General features: G+C 34.3%; 1 protein-coding gene across 2 annotated transcripts in view; it reads right to left on the bottom strand.

The window, feature by feature from the left end:
• LOC125675843 (dynein axonemal heavy chain 5-like) overlaps window positions 1-21,376 on the bottom strand; it is a 50,229-nt gene extending 28,853 nt beyond the window's left edge. The window contains exons 1-24 of one of the 2 annotated variants that reach the window (XM_048913662.2): window positions 20,966-21,376; window positions 20,187-20,233; window positions 19,863-19,955; window positions 16,301-16,396; window positions 14,456-14,524; window positions 14,261-14,305; window positions 11,150-11,534; window positions 10,736-10,901; window positions 10,382-10,475; window positions 10,135-10,233; window positions 9,813-9,994; window positions 9,202-9,523; window positions 8,563-8,658; window positions 6,686-6,949; window positions 6,368-6,433; window positions 5,987-6,216; window positions 5,504-5,655; window positions 4,935-5,142; window positions 4,029-4,201; window positions 3,587-3,843; window positions 2,532-2,564; window positions 1,086-1,289; window positions 793-873; window positions 180-703 (exon numbers count right to left, since the gene is read on the bottom strand). In XM_048913662.2, the coding sequence (XP_048769619.1) occupies window positions 180-703; window positions 793-873; window positions 1,086-1,289; window positions 2,532-2,564; window positions 3,587-3,843; window positions 4,029-4,201; window positions 4,935-5,142; window positions 5,504-5,655; window positions 5,987-6,216; window positions 6,368-6,433; window positions 6,686-6,949; window positions 8,563-8,658; window positions 9,202-9,523; window positions 9,813-9,994; window positions 10,135-10,233; window positions 10,382-10,475; window positions 10,736-10,901; window positions 11,150-11,534; window positions 14,261-14,305; window positions 14,456-14,524; window positions 16,301-16,396; window positions 19,863-19,955; window positions 20,187-20,233; window positions 20,966-21,062 (3,983 nt within the window). In that variant the 5' untranslated portion in view covers window positions 21,063-21,376. The remainder of the gene's footprint in view (window positions 1-179; window positions 704-792; window positions 874-1,085; window positions 1,290-2,531; window positions 2,565-3,586; window positions 3,844-4,028; window positions 4,202-4,934; window positions 5,143-5,503; window positions 5,656-5,986; window positions 6,217-6,367; window positions 6,434-6,685; window positions 6,950-8,562; window positions 8,659-9,201; window positions 9,524-9,812; window positions 9,995-10,134; window positions 10,234-10,381; window positions 10,476-10,735; window positions 10,902-11,149; window positions 11,535-14,260; window positions 14,306-14,455; window positions 14,525-16,300; window positions 16,397-19,862; window positions 19,956-20,186; window positions 20,234-20,965) is intronic. The other variant, XM_048913663.2, reaches the window with a different exon arrangement.
• Between the last annotated feature and the right edge of the window lie 320 nt (window positions 21,377-21,696).

A 21,696-nucleotide genomic window follows, 5' to 3' on the forward strand; every position in this document is an offset into this window, starting at 1 on the left:
TAAAAATCATTGTTCACTGGCTTACAAAATCAAAGCCCTGCATTACTTAATATGGATGTGTAAAATGGAAGAAAAATTAACATTTTCTTTTTATCCATGCACCATGCTACAAGGTAATATTAACAAAGAAGAGTTTTGGATAAAAACATTCCTTTCAATATAAACAAAAAAAATCTTACTTGGAGTCATAGTCACCAACAAAAGCATCATTATCCTTAATGAATTGTTCAACACCAGCCAAAAGGTCCGCCTTAAACTCTGGCTGGATCTTCAGCAGATGGTTCTGGACCTGTTGTGATTGCGCAATCAGCTTCTTCCAGCCATACGACAAAGTGTCGACTCGCTCAGCATTGCCATCATTGAAGAAAATGTTGTACTTGTTCAGCATGGCATAGCTTTCCTCCATTGGGGTAATGGTCATGTCAATGCGGATTTCTGCCTCTCGGATTTCTGCAAGAGCAGCCATATGGGCTCGGACATCGTCCAAGTCTTTAACAGGTCGAGACAGACGTTTGGTGAGACTTTCAATAAAGTCAAGCATCTCATCCATCTCATGAGCACATTTTTCATTCAGGGCTTTAGCATAAGCCATTTTCCAGTTCTTGGCCTCAGTAATCAGGGCCAGTTTCAGTGGATCTGTGCTCAGCAAAGTAGCTCCTACCCGGTAGCTGGCCTGCATCTCCTCTTTCTCTGTTTCCAGTCTCTGTAATCAGAAAGCAACATGGCTGACATGTAACAATGTTATCCCCTAATGATGGTAGAACACCAGTGTAACTTGGTATTGGACTTTACCTGGTAATATCGAATTTGCGATTCAATCTCTGTGAGAATGGGATTGGTTGTCATAAATTCCTTGACTGTTGCCTCTGGTTCCTGAAACATGAAATACACGTAACTTTGTACCAACACATCATCACTAAATACATGTTATCGATGCTGCAGAATTCACAATCAGATTTGATAGAACTATATGGAGACCCACATATACACTGTACTTCTGTTATTTTCATTTACAACTAATTCATCCAAGCTAGAAATTTATTCACCCTGAACATTCATTAATCAGAATGGCTGGTGTTATCTACCTTGTCCCAAAGATGGCTGTCTTTGGTGAAAATGTCCAGCACATCCTGAGCCTCCATTTTGTTCTGAGTGATGATGGAGTTGAGCTGGATGACAATCTTTGTCACATCCTTGTGTTCCGCTATGATCTTATGTAAAGGTTTGATCATGGAGTTGGGCATCATCTTTGCCTCCTCACCTTGGTCAGCAGCCAATTGTTCCATTTCCTGCTCAAACACGATACCAAAGTGATGAACACAACTTGAAGAAACTTGATCAAAAGTACCCTCTTTAATACACTTATTATCATAATAAATTAGCTTTTCTCTCTTTTTAACTTTCATGATTATCTTCAAAATGAATACTTTGTATCATTATCGAGATATCATACAATTATAGAAAGTTACTGACAAGAAGCCCTGGGAGTATACTATACACACAACGCATCTGTAAATGAAGTTCATGTAATAGAATTAACACTGAAATATAACACACATGAAAATGCATATGACAGTAACTTTAATGAATGTCAGTTAGGAACACTGATAGCTTATCACCAGCTGTTGATATGACTCAAGCAAATTAACATAACATACACTTTTTTATATGCATCAGTGGAACACTAGTCCGATTTCATAGAAAAAATGCACTTCTTTTAATCTTAGCCCAAAAAAAAGCTCTTGATTGTAGAGATGCAGTTTCAGTCATACTTAGAGTTTACAAAGAATTACTTACACAACAACAGTTATATATATTATATAAATATATGTACATCTTCATCCAATGTAAGTGCGAAAATCAATAGTTAGGCTGTGCATCCCTTTTCTGCCCCACTGCCTCAGGCAAGAATGATTGTTGTGTCATTTCATAGAAGAATTATTGTGAATGATCAAGAAAGGGAGTTAATTATTCCATACCTGTATCTTACAAATACACATAGATCGTAACTTTACCGTCTTTATTACTTAATTAGTTCACTTTATGCTTCATTTCAATTATATGTTCAAAAGTCATCTTCTGTATTTTAATTGCTGTAATTAATGGAATCTTATGCATAGAACAAACAATAAGGTCCATAATGAAAGTGTTAAGTAAACATGATCCAGTGAGTTAGATCAAAAGGGGGGGAAATATGAGAGAACAGAAATGTTCATCTTTTTCAAATGTTATTTTCCTCTCGCTAATCATTGGTTCAAATATGAAATCATTATATATTACATCACATTTAAACGTAATGCAGGTGAAGGAGAAATTGACCAAGGGCAGGTAAAGACGGCAGAGTACGACCAAGGGAGAAAACTCCATACAGACATTTGTTCACAGGCCTCAATTTTGTCATCATTTTTTTTTTTTTTAATATGTACATTCCTGGTGAATTAAAAAGTTTGTGGGATTCTTGACTGACACAGAGCACAACAACATATACAGCCTGCCCCAGTGTGTGTACAGAAGCTGCAAGACAAATCTACCTTTCCATCACCCCGTGTAGGCCTCTCAGGTATCTAGGACATGTAAAATTGTCAGTTACTTTGATGTCTGTCATTATTTTAAACAAAAATTTTAATATTAAATATGATTAATTGATAATTTGGGTTTTTTCCCCCTGCCCTTTTGCGCTGTTACTCTTAGATATTTTTTTTTTTACACATGACGATCTACATATGTAATTCTATGCGCATGATTTCACAAGTACTATCCCGTCTCTGAAGTTATGTGTTCTACTCTACATCATTTGCATGCATCATGTTACTGTACATAGTTATACACTAATCTAACTTTTAGCATTTAGCAGCCACATTTCCACTTTTTAATACAGGTTTAGAATAATAGCTTTTACTGAGAGTGAATCTTAATTCTTAATCTAGTCTATATACCTAGGGTATCTAATTTATCTAAGATGATGTTAAGATTCAGTATCATAGAGAGTTCTCTGCATTGTAATACAAATCCTCATTCCTAAAAATAACTTGCTAATTATAGATACACTATGCCTTTTCCTGCTAAAGTTAGAATACCTGGATCAGGATCATTTACAATATCAGCTGTTTTTCCTTCCTTCCTATAATTCAGGTTAATAGGCAATATTCAGTGGTGATATAACGATATGAAGAGCATGTATAAATGAAATGGTTATATAAACAATCAAAAAATATCACACAAGTTCTTGCATGGAGTTCTAAAATTCAGATAAACCTAAAAGTAAAGTAGAATAAACAATCAAAACTGAAATGTTGAAATTCGAATCAGTAGAATTCAATGCTATCTATTAATCTTTTGAGTACATGTAAATTCTGAATCTGACCAGACAAACTGCAGAGTCTTACTGTGTATTGCAAAATAAAGTTGTGATGAAGACTTTTTCAATGTAAAATGCATCTTATCAAATACGAATCTAAAAAGATACTTCTAATATTTAATTCTTGAATCTGAATTTTAGAGAAACACAATACATGATGTGCTTTCCAATACATTTAACCTCTGACACAAGGCCACATACACCGTTTCAAACAAACAAAGAGGATACCTTTTGCTGCTGTTTCTGATGGAAGATGAGGTGTTCCCACTGAGGAATGTCCTGTGATGTCTTCAGTATCAACTGAACAGCCTTATTCAGGGCAGACTGGAGATCCTCCAAGCTGGGCTTCATCACAACATTAGGAATGGCCAGCACAATGTCTGCCCGAAACAGTGGTGGCTTGGAATCCATCTTGTCTGCATCCTTACTGTACTTGTTGAAGATCTGAAGTCTCCTCTTAATCGCATCAAGGGACAGTCGTGTACCTGATGCAATGAACATGTGATAATGTCGATTTTCCCCATTCCATCTCTAACCTTGTGTCTTGTAATTGTGACTATAATATTTTGTTTCTCTACTTATATTACATATACATCAATCCAGATTCACTTTTGATCAAATCTTTACTTTTTTGAATGAAAAAATTTATACATGTGCAGAAAGTTCATACATTTAACCAGTGCCTCAGTGTTTCTCTGGGTGAAGTAGTTCAGCAGTGCATAGTAGCAGTCAGTCTCTGAAGACCCCTCCCCCTCCTCCAGGGCAGCCTTCTCTTTGGCATTAAGGTTCCCCTTCATGGTGTCTACAAGCTCATACACTGCCTTCTCCACCAGCTGGCTTTGACTAAAACAAAAACATTCCAACATTTCATACAACAATGACAGGCAAGAAAATCCACACTCTGAGCTGGAGAGATTGATACATATTACCCTGTCATCAAACATAAAATAATTCAGTTACATGTGGTAAAATAGCTTCAATTGGAATCAGACACATCGATTATGAAAACATACAAGGGTGCTGTAGCTGAAGAAGGAGAGCTGGCTCAATATTTTTTGCAATAACAAATTCACAGCATCTTGTTCGAAATTCTTCAACCTGTTCAAATTCAATTGAGCCCCCCTTAAACTTTGTCCCAAATGGCCATCTTATGTTCACTTCTAGATACAAACAGAATGATGACAGAAATCCTCTATCACAAAATAGTATCTCAGATACCTATCTGATGATAGCACACATAATCGAGAAACTCTTGCTTTGTTTCTGAGTCAGTATTGATCACCATGGTCTGCAGTGGGTGGTTAGTGTTTATTGTCATATTCTAAATTGGTCTGATCATTCCAAATGTAAATATAAGTAATGAATAACCATATTAAAAACTTCACAAGACTATGAAGTGGGGCAGTACTTGATCAATTCTACTGAGAAGCCCTTCAAGCTTCACAGGATTTGATTACATGACTGCCCCACTTTCACAGCCCAGTGAAATTTTTCAAATTATCATTTCTTAAATCCATCGTACAATATGATGGTTTGCCTCATTTCTCCACCAGCTTCGACACTAAAAGATGCTTACTTGGCAAGTTGTTTGGAAGCGCTGTCTACAGCGGTGGCCGTGAGCTCCAGGAACTTGTCCATGGTGACAGCCTCATCCTCAGGGAGGTCGCAGAGGGCTGTGACAGACATATCCTGCAGAACAGCCTCAATACGGCAGTCCAAAATGTCCTTAACTGTCTTGGAGAGTTTCTCCAGATCACCCATAACCTTGTAATTGGTCTCAATGTCTGTAAAACAAACAAGCATTTCAAGTTGCTGTCAGCTATGATAAAACGTTCAATGAAGAACTCCACCTCCCTGCAATCATGTCAATATCTAATGCTTAATATCATAAAGTTACAAATATCACAATATTCTAGAAACAGCTATCACTGCATACAGAAAAAAATCAATCATATACTAGTACATGTAAGATTTGGGTTTAGATTTTTTTTTAAATTCTGACATTTTTACCAAGATTCATACTATCAAACAAAAAAATCAGATGAAAACAAAAACATTTTTTCTCAAATCTTAAGAATTACACCGAACCCAATCTCCATAAGACTTGAAAGTATGCTATTGATATTCACTGTGTAATTTTCTTACATGTATCCACATTTAAGGCTGTCCAAGTAAGGGCAGTAACTCCTGGAAGAAGAGCTTCCTCTACTCTATCACAGAAAGGTTTCATCGGAGGCTGTAATACAGCAGGGATGTCATCTTTGATTCTCTTGTACTCCATCAACATTTCTCGCAAACTACAGAACAAAACTCTTTTCTCAGTCAATTCATAATAAATCATTTGATCTAAATTCCTTCAAATCCATACCTCTTGTTTTTCATTTATGCTTGACTTTACTTTTATTAATGCTACCATATAAATCTATTTTTTAAGAGTCACAACAGGTTTTTTTAAAACTTTAAATTGTTGATCTTTTTTATTTCAGTTGTTTTCTTAAAGACTATTTTTAAAGAGTGTATAAAATATAATAATCTGAAACATTAAAGAGTATCTACCAATACTCTCATTCAAAAAAAAGCATACAGTAAACTTTCTGGAATTAACACAACAATGGAGAGCTAACTTACGATACAGAGTTACTCTTGATTTCCTCCTCCTTAACAATCAGGGCCTTTGCAGTATCTGGTACATCTAGTTTCAGGGCTTGCAGACATTTGGACTCTTGAATCAACTCAAGAACTTGTGGGTCAAAGTTCACATGCAATTCACTAGTCTCTGGGTGACGAATGAGGAGTGAAGCATTTAGTCCTCCCTTGGCGGCCTCTACGGCCCTGCACCAACCTCTGTGATACAGCATCTGTAATATCACAAAGATTTCCAAGATAGAGGGAAAATCCTATTGATAAATTTTTATGAAACAATTCAGTTATCAAGCATTAATGCAGAATTCACGTACAAAAATCTGATTCCAATACACCATAATAAAATCTTGTTCTAATACACTATACCTCATATTCCAGCAGAACTCCTGCCATTTTGTTGTAATTCCTCACAATTTTCTTGGCTTCTGGGTGCTACAAAACACAATAATACGGATAAGACAAGTTACTTTCACAACAGAAATCAGGCAAAAATGAGAGAAAATGTTTTGCCTTTTACCCATATCTTTTACACGTAACATGTACATTCCTATCGCATAACAACAAGTTTTATAAAGTTCTCATATCTGTTTCATCCCAAGGCTGATTTTACAAATTGTATACTTCATAGTTTTAATATTTTCCATTGCCACAGACAGTAAAGACCAAAATATACTCTGTACACACCTTCAAAATTTCTGGCTTAGTTTTGAATACTCTCATAGGATGCTCTATTTTCCTGTACAGCTGTCTTGACCAGGCGATCCGACCAGCTACCGGTGGCAGGTTTCTCGGGATCAGCGGTTCAGCTTTGTACTTCTGGTAAGCTTTCCTGATACTTTCCAAATCCTTCCCATAATTCATCAGTACTCTCATGTATTTCTCATTCATGTCCAGTTCTGCTCCTCCAATGCTCTCAAACTTTGTCAAAAGCTCCACTGCCTTTTCAGTCTAATTAATTTAAGTAAACTGAATCATTAAATAGTAGTTGCATTTATATGTATACGCATGCTTTCTTTCTCACTCTCTATCCCTCTCAATTGATCTCTACACAGACTGCTTTTACATTCAAGACAAATGTGTACAATTGTGAATATACACCAAGTGGTACTCTTTGACAAAATTACATGTTTTGGTATTACAACATATACTCTACACATTTATTACGTAAGATGCAGTGAAAAGTTGAGAACTCAGACACAATATCATAATTGTTTAATTTGGTAAATATTTAAGGAATGAAGTTAATAGCAAACCATGTCTTTTGGGGGGGGGGGGGGGGGTGTTGAAATATTTTGAGGTACTTTACACTTCATATACTGCAAAGTAGTACACGAAAAAGCATAAATTACCACAAACCATTCTATACCCCCTATAACATGATTTATTTTTAAAATAAGTGATACCTTATAATATAATTTTAACAAATTTTCACATTTAAATCATGTATTTTGGTTGAATTTTAAAACTGCAGCATTACACAATGTCATGACCTCACATTTATGTGCAAACAATGTCGTTGAAGAATAAATCAATTTTTCAAACCCATCAAATTCTGCATTACAACTGAAATAACATTCTATGTTTAAACAGTAAGGTTCTTCCATATGATATGTACCATAAATCTAAAAATGCATGTATCATATTCTTTCTCAGTTTACTTGAAATACAATAGTTTCAGAGAGAAGTTCAGCATAGAGATTTCAGAGAAATTTTTATAGAAATATACCGGTATTTCAAAATCAGACTTGGCTACTACAGTGTGTACATTGAAATTATTCTAACTCCATAAATAGATACTACAATCAACAAAAAACTTACCCGCACTCCCTGATTATAATTAATTAAAGAGATACACTTTAATGCTAATGCACAAAATAATTCACAGATTCAACACCCAAATCTGAACTACATATAGTTCAACTCCTTTTTAAATAAGGCCAATTCAACTTAATTGATAGATTATCATCCCCACCCGCCCCTCAAAAATTGGCCCGCCCCGATTTTTTTTATTTTGCGAAACTTAAGATTTACGGAATATTTTCATGTCTGACTCCGGTATTTACACTTCTTGTTTACATTTCCGGTAAAGGAACGTGAAAAGTCACTTGAAGAAAATAGATTTATATGGTTTTCTTAATTTCTTGCGTTGTTTCAGACGTAAATCTTGAAGAAGTTGGGTATATTTCTGTTATATCCTTAAATTAAAGCTTAACCTGGAATTAGTGTATGAAAATAGCATAGACTGATATCCATTTGCCATTAAATGATGCGGATCTGTTGGGAAAAAAACTTGATTGTCTTTAATATTTTTCTCAGAAAATAAAAATTAAAAAATAAAATCCTCCCACCCGCCCCATACTTTTTGCTGACCCTAATTAAGTTGAATTGGCCTAAAAAGGTAAAAATAATAATGCTTTTCTATATAACAAAATAGATTCATGCCATGATCTGCATGGAGATCTACATTTGATATGTATACGTCTACATAAATTTAGTAAGGAAAATGATGCGAGTATTAATGGTGTATGATTTGCTATCAGTGAAGTATTGCAGAAACTTACGGTAAGAGATCGAGAAAACCACGAATCCATGAAATTCTGAATGTTTGCTCTCAGGGCATCTATCTGGCTGCGGAACTCTACATAATCAATGTCGAACTGAAAGACATAAGTAGCTTAAATGTAGAACACAATATGGTTTTTTTTTACCTTCCCGAAAGAAAGACATTCAAGACTTATACAGTGAAACCTGCCTAATCTGACACATGGGAAATCCATTATTCTGACCCTTAATTTCATTCTAAAATTTAATTTTTTCATTGTTTTTACACTGTAAATACCAACACACTGTGTGTTCTGACAAAAATTTTGTTTTCCAGTGTATGTCGAATTAAATAGGTTTCACTGTATACAAAAACATTCCAATACTCTTTTTTCATTTGTTTAATTCTATACACCGACATTGATAGGATCAGTGTTCTACAGTTTCATCAATTTCTTTTGATGGTTATGCTTAGAAATATGGAGTTTGTTGGTATGTAAATTCATGGAAAGCAAAACTACTCTCTTTCCTCTTACATGTATATAAAAACGCACTTTCTTGATCACTTGATATTGTTATGGTCTTGCTCAACGAGAAAATTGATGTTCAACGAATGCTGCTGAAACTACAATATTAGGTTTAAACTATTGTTAGGGTACCTCAGCTTTCCTGTGGTCCAGGATATTGTAATTCTTTTTCTTTGTGGCTTCGACAATGGTCTTATACTTCACAGCAATAGTGTCAATCCCCTCAATCTTGACCATGTGCAGACCAGAAAACATCTCCATGGTGTTGACCATGTCTGCTATTCTCTCCAGACGCTTACAGAAAGTGTCAAATTTACCAAAGATGTAGTTCTCACTGAACTCAAACTGACGCTCATTTGGATTCTCTCTGAGCTTTTCCTTGGTTCTCTGGAATTGCCTCTGGTATTCCTCATTAAGTTGAATGCATTCATTCAGTCTTTGCAGCAAAACTGGTCTGTGAAAAAAAGAGACAAGTTTCAATTACCAGCCTGTCACAATTTACAATTTTTACTTTCATACAGCACAATTTCTTTGTTACATAATATCAACAAAGATCAAACTTACCGTCTTTAAAAACCAAATCGTCCTAAAATACTATTGATACCCATACAGAAAACAAAATCATTAGGACTTGTATGACAACACACTGATTCAATCTTGAAAGAATGGAATTTTGATCACAAAATTTTACATTATTCAAGATTCTAGCCAAAAAACTCTGAAAAGCCAATTCAAAAACTGACCTTGGTATGTCCCAGATCTTGCTGACATCATGCATAATATAGGCTTTGCAGGTGGTGATCATTTGATTGGTGACTTTGACAAAGAGGGAGGTCATCCTCTCCGAAGTATTGTAATACTGAGAGATACTGTAAATCATTCTTACAGCATTCATCAGACTTGGAATGTGTTCTACCATGGTAGCCTTCAGGAAAGAAAAAACACCACAACTTGTACAACCAAAGCAACACAGTGACAAATTATACCATAAAAATCAGGCAAGTTATTTAATCTAGTGGCAGTTTGTTGATTTAGTCAAATCTACACAATGATTATAGGTCTTACAGGTGTGCATTTGACCAAAGGTCCAAAGAACTTGTCCAAGGTGTACAGGTACTTGACATTGTCTTTAGCTTCATTAGCTGTGTCTGTGATCTGACCATCCTGCAAAACACCAACATTTCTAAGTACACCATCTTAAACAATTAAAAATTGTTCTTCGAATACAGTTCCTGTATGGTAATATGCTTGACAAAATTGTTTGAAATAAAGATTCTGAATATATTCATTTCATACAACATCAGTAGTTTACCAGTTCTTTCCATCTGCGAAGTGATTTTGATTTGGCAACTTGTAGAACTCCAACAACTGCCTTACATCGTGGACTTTTCATCTGTTCCAGCAAGCTGTAATTCCAAATATGCAATTAAGACAGGTGGAAAGTTTGAATGGTAAGTTAAACACCTGCAGAGCTGGGCTAAAACTGTTTGCAATATGAAAAAGTTGCACTGCTGTATCAGCAGCCGTGTACATAAATTATCAGACCATGCAATATGGCACAAAAACCACTAAAACATCATTGATGCTAAAATATGTACACTTACAGTATTGCAAGTTTGTGCAACCTCTAACAAAATAAAGAAGTCCAAGTCATATGTTAGCATACTTGTTGAATTTGGCCATTCTGCTCTTCCAGTAAGCCAGCTCAGCTGTGGGGCCGATATCGTCTGCTTCTCTCCTCATCTGCTCCGATTCAGCCAGAACCTGCTCAATCTGCTTGGACCATGTACCAAGGAGATTCTCAAATTTCTCCAAGTACTCTGTGTTGGCAGCTAAAAGGTAGAAATTTCATACAGCTGTACATCTTAGTCATGTACATTTTATATATTATGTAAAACATCTAGCGACTTGATGTTCTACAGTTCATGAACCTCCGTTTCCATTCATCTGTTTTCCACAGTCCTTTTCAACTTCTAAATAATTTGAATTCATGAATAGAAGAGTCCACGCAAAGCTAGTATTCAAAGAATATTGCAAAAACTAAATGCTGTTGACACAATGAATTTCCACAAATTCCTACCTGCTGCCTGGTAATCTTGGGGAGAAGCAAATGTATCCACCACATGTCCAATTCCATTCTCTGCCAGAGTTACCTGCCCTTCCATATTATCCACAGCAGACAGCAGATTACTGATGAAATTTTCCAGATGTTCCAGAAATTCATCTACCTGGGGAGCATTTTTCTTCTCTGTATTCTCCTCAGAAGAAGGTGTTGAGATCGTGCCCCATGCTTCCAGAGACTTGAGAGCAGGCAGTATGATTTTTGAGAGGTACTTCTCCATGCTGTTGAGAACCTTTCCTCCTGTAGCATCAACCATCCCAAAGTTCACCTCCTGTGCAATGTTTTGTGGTGTGATTGCTTTTGGTGTTGTTCTTAGGAAGTACAGACAAATACCATGTAGCCCCTGAAACAACACACATTTACTTTAACAAAAACACAATCTCGTTTGTTATTGAAAGTACTCCCAAAAGTAGAATTGCTGTAAAGAAACATTTTCAGTGAACATATTAAAGCATGTATTACATCATCAAAATTTTAAATATTCTTAAGACTAAAGGCATATGCCAATGGTGTTTAATAGATCAGATTAATTTGAAGTTATTAACAGCTGTAGACACTTGGGAATGCCACATCTAATCACATTCTAATCATATGTCAGACACTGTCATTTTGAAGATATTCTCTTGTAATTGTAATGCATTATGTTAGGGGGGGGGGGTTATTATGTGTACTTTTTGTGGACAGTTTCCAGTTATTGCACCATTACATGTACTTTATGTTGGGAGTTTCTAATTATTGCACCATTACATGTACTTTATGTTGGGAGTTTCTAATTATTGCACCATTACATGTACTTTATGTTGGGAGTTTCTAATTATTGCACCATTACATGTACTTCATGTTGGGAGTTTCTAATTATTGCACCATTACATGTACTTCATGTTGGGAGTTTCTAATTATTGCACCATTACATGTACTTCATGTTGGGAGTTTCTAATTATTGCACCATTACATGTACTTTATGTTGGGAGTTTCTAATTATTGCACCATTACATGTACTTCATGTTGGGAGTTTCTAATTATTGCACCATTACATGTACTTCATGTTGGGAGTTTCTAATTATTGCACCATTACATGTACTTCATGTTGGGAGTTTCTAATTATTGCACCATTACATGTACTTCATGTTGGGAGTTTCTAATTATTGCACCATTACATGTACTTCATGTTGGGAGTTTCTAATTATTGCACCATTACATGTACTTCATGTTGGGAGTTTCTAATTATTGCACCATTACATGTACTTTATGTTGGGAGTTTCTAGTTATAGCAAACACTAAAATGTGTTTTCCTTGATATAAACCAAACTCTAGACAATAATTTTAGCAGGGCAAATGAAATTAAGGATAGGTGCAGTGAATTTTGCTTAGTCACTAGTTCAAGAACTAGTGCTGGAAAAAATAGTTAGCCCCAGGTTTTCTTAATGGGTTTTATCCAGTTTACATTTACGAAATAAAAATCAATATTTTTTTCTACAGGAGCATGAAATATTTTTAGGAAGGGGGGTGTCATGACAAAAATAAATAAACTGACAATAAATGTTATCTTTTTCCTCATAAAACAGAAGAAGAAAAAATCATCATGCCCAATTCCGGGTGAAGAGCATTTCATTTAAACACCCAATAATCCTCACTTCTGCTTTTTTACCTGCATTCAGATTGCATGTTAAGCCGTAGTGTAATTAACAACAAATCAGTGGTACTTTCAATAACATTCTTTCAATGTGTCAGAGGTAATTTATTATTCATTGGGTTCTGTGATGGAAGTCTTTACATCAGGCATTTAGTCCTCAACATATTGATTAATATTGGTCACAGGTTCACCAATCAAGAAACAGAATATCAATAATGGTGTATACACCTCTTAGTGCTGATCAAATCAGGTTTTCTCTCCTAACAACTCAAACTTGCAAGCAATCTCATATTGCTAAGTTGCCTGCACTACTTCCCTATCTTGGTCTTAAAGCCAGCAAGACAATCAAACTTGGATTAAAAAATATTTCTGTGACTTTTTTCGCATCAAACCTCTTTTTCCTATCAAACTTCTGTCTCAATTGAATATCACTTCATGAGGAATCAATACAAAACCATTCCATAGCTCTCGTTGGTACACAATGCATTTAGTGATAATTACAGAAGGTGCTTAAAATCCACTATCGGAAGTCAGAAACAATATGATCAGACCGCCAGGAGCTAAATGATATTTACAGGGACAGCTGAGTTTTTTTTCATTCAATGTCGGAGTATCCATTCACTTATCTTATTTCACAGACCTACCTTTCACTGCCTTTAATTAGAAAGTCTATTAAAAGGGTTTCACTCATTTCATTGACCGATGGGATAAAAACATTATTGATAACAAATACTTCTTTATCTTAGCTCATGAAACGCTTTCACAAATTCAGTGTCTTCATTGATGGAACTTAGGAAGAGATCTATACTTAAAATTAACTTTAAACATAAACACTTTTAACAGTGAGTGAACTCTGAACAACCTATCAAATCAAAGTACTTTATTTAGGATCAATCATTTGTTCAAAGCTAAAACAGAGACATTACATACACAGCAGAGAAGACAGCAACTCCTCCTCCGGTGGCATGTTTAACGCTAGAGAACACCAGTCTGTTACCACTTATGTGAGGGTCGGACATATAAATTCTCAACAGTCATTTCTATTCATTAGTTTGATAAATTGATGTTGAATATAACTTTATTTCATTTCTATCATAAATTGGAATCAAACTTATTGACATATATTCTATTAGCAAAAACATGAGCAAATCGTAAACAATTTCTGAAATATTGCCGATTTAGCTGCATTTTGGGTCACATGTTGCCTTTTGAAACTTCAATTTCTTTTTTCTTTAACGTGAAATATCTCATGAAAGTATATCTTTTTATAAATGTTTTAGTGATAGGATTTGGATGGTTTAATTATTAAGATGGTATACGTGATTTAAATCAGTGCATACAGTTTTACCCAAGTACCACAGGCCACGAGATAATACGAGATTTGGGGAAGTTGGCTAATCTCTGTTACTATATATGTCTCTGGCTAAAATATTTACCTCTGCATCCCCTGGTGTCAAGAAAAGTTTTTTCTGGCCATTCCCCTGTAGAAAAAAGATTGATTTAAATCATACTATTAAACAATACTCAAAAAGATTTTATGGTCAAAAGTCAAGAAAAGAAAACTGAGTCATTACTGGGTTTTTTTCAATTTCAGAACAAAAAGATCGGAATTTGATTAACTATGCACTTACAGCATCTTGGTAGAAGAAGATGAGCTTTCTTGTTCCATTCTCCTTGAAGAATGGTTCAATCATATCAAACTACAAAGAAATCAAAAATTTCTGAAAAACTCATCCAACACAAATCCCTTATCTTCATATGTATTTGCTAATCTTTAACATCATCTGAAGTTTCTGTCATTTATATTTTCCACATGTTCAAAGTGTCATGAAAACAAAGTGAGACCCAAGAGTCAAAGGGCTCACCTGAGTCACTATACACTTATGCAAGAAATAAATTTCAGTTTTGAAAAAACATTCATGAGGGTATGAACTGCAATAAGATGCCTACTTCATGAAGAGCATTAGTCTTTGTTGGGTTACGGCATTTGAATGGATGCTTTTTTCTTGTCTTAAAAACAATACTTATTCAATAAATTGATGGGATTGGACTGCAGGCTTAGTCTATACGAGTCCTCTTCCTAATGATATGGATGCTTTGAGTGTTATCACCAAATAACTCATTGTTCTTGAGATAGAATTTTTTAACCAAATTCTTCTGCTAATTTCCAGTGTACACAAAATCTGTACACATTCATCATGACACCAAGTATGGTCCCAGAGGTCATGAACTCAACAAACATAAATCTACATTAAACAAGCAATCTTGCACATTATTTTGCATTGTTGTTCTTGAGGCCAATTTTTAAAACCTATTGATAACTTTCCATCCCTGTAGCGAAACCTGGCAACATTTTAATGTCATTTCATGTTTATATTAGAAAAATTCCGTTTGGATGATGCCATCGTAAAAATTTAGCAGTCATATTGTTCAATTCAAGTGTCTTTTTCTTTTAAATGCCACATATCATTTACAATTCAGACCCTCAGTGCCATGTTTAGACATTCTTTAACCATGTATTTTAAAACCCACTTTTACTCCGAATCAAAATTAGTGTATTTCACAGAAAGCCCTACAACAAACAGCTAATGACAGAAAAGCAAATATGAACAAGAGAAGAGTATCAGATTGAACCTTATAAGCACTGAGTGTTGAACAGTTTTATGGTCAGATTAAAACACCTATATACCAGGTAGACCTATAGAGGCCCTTTCAAGTGCCACAGAATAAATATTGACCTAAGCTATTTACATGATCAGTTGGGTCCACTACTCAAGAATTCCAAGTAGTGAACCAATCTGATAATTCTTAAAACTGATTTGTGGAAGAAGTTCTGGTGGTCATTGTTAATAAGGGCAATATATCAGTTACCTAGCAGAATTATCTCAGTGAAAAGCTATCACAAAATAATAACATTTGTAGAGGATTGGAGGACCTGTTTTCGTAACTGCTTGGGGAGAAGAGCAGAGCAAACAGCACACCTGAAAGGCTCAACATTTAAATAAGAAATATTTGTGATGCTCATGCTATACATATTACATGAATTTCAATGTCTATTTCAATAGATTCTCATTGTGCCATGCTATTCATATTATGTATTTCTCTTCAATTGAAATTTTCTGTTTATTGACCAATGTAAACATGTTAAATCCTAAAAGGAACTTCACATCCTGTTACATCAATTCCAACCAAAAAACAAATAAAAATCCCCAGCATGACAGCATATCATGTTGCATTCATTCACACATAACAGCTAAATGAAATGCATAGTATTTCTGAAAATTCTATACCATGTTTCAATAAAAACTGTTCATCACAAGGTTTCCTGTATCAAAACACATGCACTTTGAGTATCATTGAGTAAATCGTAATTGATTTTTGGCACAACTATTTTTTTTATGGCTCATTAACTGCTGTCTCCTGTTGAATAATTGAAACTGCATAAAGAAATGTGAAGAAACGAGGAGCGTCCTTACCCGCTCATCACCAAAGAGGAAGTCTTCAATGGCACTGACTTCCAGATTAAGGGCATTGGCCAGTTGCTGAAACATGTGCTGGTGCCTGGCATCACACTGAAAATAAATAAGAACCCGTTTAGATGACTCCCCTCTTACTTACAAACCATAGAAATGGAAAAACTAGCTTCAACAGTAAGTTTACTTAACAACACAATGTAATAATATACCCTTAAATTAACAGTAGTTTGTATGTATACAGGGAAAGTTTCGCCCATATTACGTGGCAAATTTAAACTGAGCGAAGATAAATCAATTCATTATACTGAGGTAGCAAAAAATAAAAAGATTAAAATCTGGAGAAATCATAAATCATATTTCTATGTATATGTGGGTGAAAAAGATGCAGGGCTAAAATGTCCTTTTAGGCTTTAAACAATTATAAATTCTTACTTAAATCTTACTCATATACTGATCAAGCAAGCTTAAATTTAATTTTTTTTTTTTTTGTATCAAACACTAGTGAAAGATAATTTCACCACAATACAAGACCAACCACAATTAATATTGTATTATATCATCTCTTTTTCATGAAAATGGTGACTGTCTAATTTTGAAGACAAAAATATAAAACTACTCAAACGTTTTACCATAGCATTTATACAGATATATGTGAAAAGCATCTAGGTATGAATATTTGAGAGGAACATGGAATGGAAAAGGTATTTGAGGGGAAATGTAAGTTCGAGTATATCATCAATTATATAACATACAAGGTGTACATTTAAAAACATTCTTTGTATTCACACTTCTAAAAGTTTACCTGCATGCGCTTACTAAAAATTAATTTAAAATCCAAGCTTAGGGCTTAGAGTATACATAATTTAAACAACATATTGAACCAACTTTCTAAAAGCGAGTATACATTGAACTGGGTTTCAAATTCATTTCTAAAATATTGGAGCCATAACAAGAAATACAGGTTCTAATTCCCCAACATAATGTACATATGTGTAGGAATTAAGTTATTTTGTGCAGACTCAAATCAACTGTATTCAATACATTGGTCATTCAAATTTTAAAATATGATTATATGCAAAATGTTTATTAGAGTGAAATGTTATATAAATTCATTTGATATCTGCAGAAGGATTATGGGTTAGAATTGTTTAACTGGTGTTTTAAGCTCCATGAACATGAAGTCTGAGTTTTCATTAAATGCAAAGGTCAAGAAGTAAATTTATAACTTAAAAGCTTGGAACACTAACAGTTTTGCTTTAAACAAGGTCCTTGCAAAATCTTTAAAGGCCGTTATATTGAACAGACACTGCTACCAGTGTCCGATTATCAATGCAATAAAAAACAACCTATCAGCTTACAAGGTCTCCTCTAAATTCAATCTATATGTTTCAAGAACATGTATAAAGAACCTTAATCTTCATTTTATTGTATAACAATAAACCATGATCAAGATTTTTCCATTCCAGAATTAAAAGATTTGAAGCATGCACCCAGCTATTTAAACTGAAGAGAGATTTAAGACAAAACAATGGCCAGATTAAAATATTACTGTACATATACACACCCCTAGAACTTGTCAGAGATGCCGTCTATTGCATATGTCTATAAAGCATTTAAAAAGATTGATAAAGGGTTGTGGCCATGGTTACAATACAACAGACTGTGGGCCCTTGTGAAGTTCACCGATCTACAGTATTATCAGCCCTAATTTTACCTCCTGCACATTGGCATTTGCACAGAAATACATTCATCTTTCTTTGTTTTAGAACACAATCTTAAATCCAGCTACAGCATTAAGACGCGACTAATTTCTAAATATATTTAATAACAATTTATGAATCACGGAGGGATCTAAAATGGTCATTGGAAAGGAATTCCATATGGCAAAGAAAAGATCAGACAAAATGCTGATTCACTGTTGTGCAACATATTCTACAGAAAAGTATATTATATGCATTAATTTCCTTCAGGAACAATCTAATATGTGTAACTCAAAGAAATGCTCAACAAAACTGAAAATTTGTCAAGCACAAATCTGTAACCATATGGGTATGAAAGAAAACTAGAAGTCTATTTTAAAACATCATTGTATCCAAAATGTACAAATAAAGTCTTAATTTTTCTTCTTCTACTTTTACCCATAATTTAAATCGATACAACTACACCGGTAGACTATATCAAGAAGCAACGATGCCAGTAATTCTATGAAGTATTACATTCTTAAAATGAACATTGAAAAAATAATTTCATGCACAGCTGAGTGGAAAAAGGAATGAAATTTAAGTATTTTTAAATCTCAAGAACTGTTAAATCTTAATAGACCATTTAAAAAGTAAAAATATCAAAATTTAAAAAACCTGACAATCACCCCTACAAGAGGAATTTTAGGTTATTTTAAGCAAACATCTGTTCACTTCACTGAAATGTGATCTTTTGAAAAATTTACTTTCACTGGACACTACATCTTTTCTGCAGTCTACCCAGACATTTTCTGTGTAACCAAAGTAAATTCACACTTCATTTATTACAGCTCTTTTGTTGGTTCAAAGAGAGGGTAAATATTGACTCATAGTTTAGCACAATCAATTGTAAATAAAATCTAGACATGTGGCAATTTGCTCTTTTTATACCGATTGGTAGTAATCATTCTTCAATTTTTTTCTGCTGTAAAAGGGCAATTGAGAACACAATTTCACTATTTGATATGCAAGCAAGGTGGACTGTTGATGTGATAAAGCCGTGCTGCTGACTTAGTGCTGCATTAGAGAGGGAATTAATATTGCAATAGACATTGTTAACTCCACAAAAGAATATTGGTATTGATTGGCACAGCTTTAAACTTCCCATTACGCCTGTGGTAAACATGATGATATATACTCTTATATTGTCAGTTTCAGCTAGATATACAGTCAAGATTGAATTTCTATCAATTTTTTTTTTTTTCATTTTCTTTGTTTTCAAGTTCATTGATGTACAATCAATTCATTTACAAATTTAATTTGTAAAAAGAACCAAAATATACATCAGTACTTATAATTTTTTAATTCCTTATGGAATCAATATTCTATTTAATAGAGTTTCCCAAATCTACTGCTCTGAAGGTTTTGACTAAAATTCCTCTTGATTGGTAAAAGGTAAACAGTATATTTTATTGTTCAGACTGGTAAAACCATTAAAAGGACCAGTATGCAAGAAACATTTCGAAAATTCTGATAATGTGCGAGATTAAGTATTTGATCCTGGAATGGCGTTATTGTAATTTTTAATTCTTATCATCAAAATCTAATATCTATTTCTGATCCCTTAGGAGTTAGTTAGTACTCTATAATATATACAGAAAGAGAGAAAAATCCTATGAATTGAGGAGCAGACCATGTAATTAAAATGCAAATGTCTATCAAATCACTTTACCTCACTTTAAATAGCATTAAAGTCCCCTCTTTATAATTATTATACAACTGCAATTTCTGTGACGTACGTGTAATCTCTGTTCAATATTCATTAGCAAATTCTATAGTGTATCTACTATTGCCAGAAAATAATGTCTTTATCAACGTCATACCTGCATCTGTCTCTCCTCGCGGTTCTGCTTTGCCCGCTTCTGCATCTCTTTCATGGCCTCACTGCTAAGGACATTTTTCTTCTGCTGCGTAACCTACAAAACCATACATAATCCTGTATTTATCAAAATGACAGATGTAATAATTCCAACACATATGCTTCAATTTACTGAGATATTGTTTGAAATGTAAAATCCAAATTCTCCCTTAAATTTTAGACATTTCAAACTGATCTAGATAACAAAATGTCAATTACAAAGATAGAATGGGGGATGTAAAAGATATTCTTATATACAATGAAATATTCATGTAAAGGAAATATTTACCTTGGGTTGCGCTGCCTGTTTTGCAGGAGGTTTCTTCTTCTCATCTCCTAGAGAACAGAAAATTCAGGTAATAAATGAATGTAATTTGCATGTTTTATGTTTAATTAACAGAACTTATAGGTAAGTGATGAAATATTCATTTCAACTAGAGATATCAAAGGAAGGAATTACACCAAAATTGTGATTTACTGAATAAACCAGAACAACACTATGAAATATTTCTAAAAACAGTGACCTCCACCAACATATAATCATAGTGAAATTCAGTTGTGATGATAATCACCTTCACAAGTGAATATTTAGGCCGAGTTCAAATGACCATTGCCAAGCAGAATTTACAAAGATTTTACATCAAGACACCTATCCTCTGTGCAACAAAAACCCTGTGTGGTACACGAGCTTTTCTAGTGAACTGGACTCCTGCTCCATCCAAGTTCTCTTACCATTATCATAACTTAAACTTTCGTCCAGTCCATATGTCAGGAAATCACTTGAAGCAGATGCTAATTAAAGGTAATGTTGAAAATTCTTTTTATTACAAATTTACTCCTGTAATTTCTGAGAGTAGACTGAATATAATATAAATCATTCATCAGCTGTTCATTGCTCATTTCTTTTTTCTCTCATTCTAACTTTGATCATTTCATTTTTGTTCTTGTTATGCGTGGTTGGGATTTTTCCCCAGATAGAATTTTTTCATTAGTCTCAAATAAGTAATGAAATAATAATTAATTTTCTTTTTTAATAATGAAATCTTCAAGGGGGTCCAATCTCCTTACCCTTCACTGAAACCAAAGGTGGTGCTACTTCTTGATCAGGTTTCGGACTCGGTGGTTTGGTGGACTCCTTTTCACCCGGCTGCTCTGTGTCCGCCATCGTAAAAATGCACTACTATTAAAATCCTAAAATTACTATTCTATGATCTACTGATCAAACGGGAGACATCCCGTCCTTCACAACTTCACAAGTAACGGTTCGTTTCCGGTGACGCGTATGAATATGTCAAACTTAAGAAATCTTCAAGCGTTTTTAAATCTTAAATAAGCACCAATCAAAATCTATAATTTTTCTAACTGAAGGTAAAAAAGTGCATCATTAAAACAACAAGTCCTATATTACTGTAATTATTGTTTTTACGAGGATCTCAAATGAACTTTTATCGCGGAGTAACATCCATAACGACAAGGTAGCGTCGTGTCCATAGTTACATGATGCTAAGGAGTCGGTGCGCGAATTCGCGGGAAATGTCGAAAGAAGCCATGCGACACATGGATAATTGATATAAATACATTACATCGCTGTGAAATATTTTGTATAAGTTTATGACATATACGAGTTTAGTTTCCGAATTGTTTTTACACCTGTCACCTAGATCTACACCACACTAACCATATCTTTCACTCGGGCGCTTTTAATAGTTTTTTTTTGTGTAACACTCCCGTTAATTAAAATCAATTTAGAAAGCTGATATCAAGGATAATTAGAAGGATTACGAACTGCTCAACTAATT

The sequence above is a fragment of the Ostrea edulis genome, chromosome 3 (genome assembly GCF_947568905.1).
Source record: "Ostrea edulis chromosome 3, xbOstEdul1.1, whole genome shotgun sequence".
Classification (NCBI taxonomy): domain Eukaryota; kingdom Metazoa; phylum Mollusca; class Bivalvia; order Ostreida; family Ostreidae; genus Ostrea; species Ostrea edulis.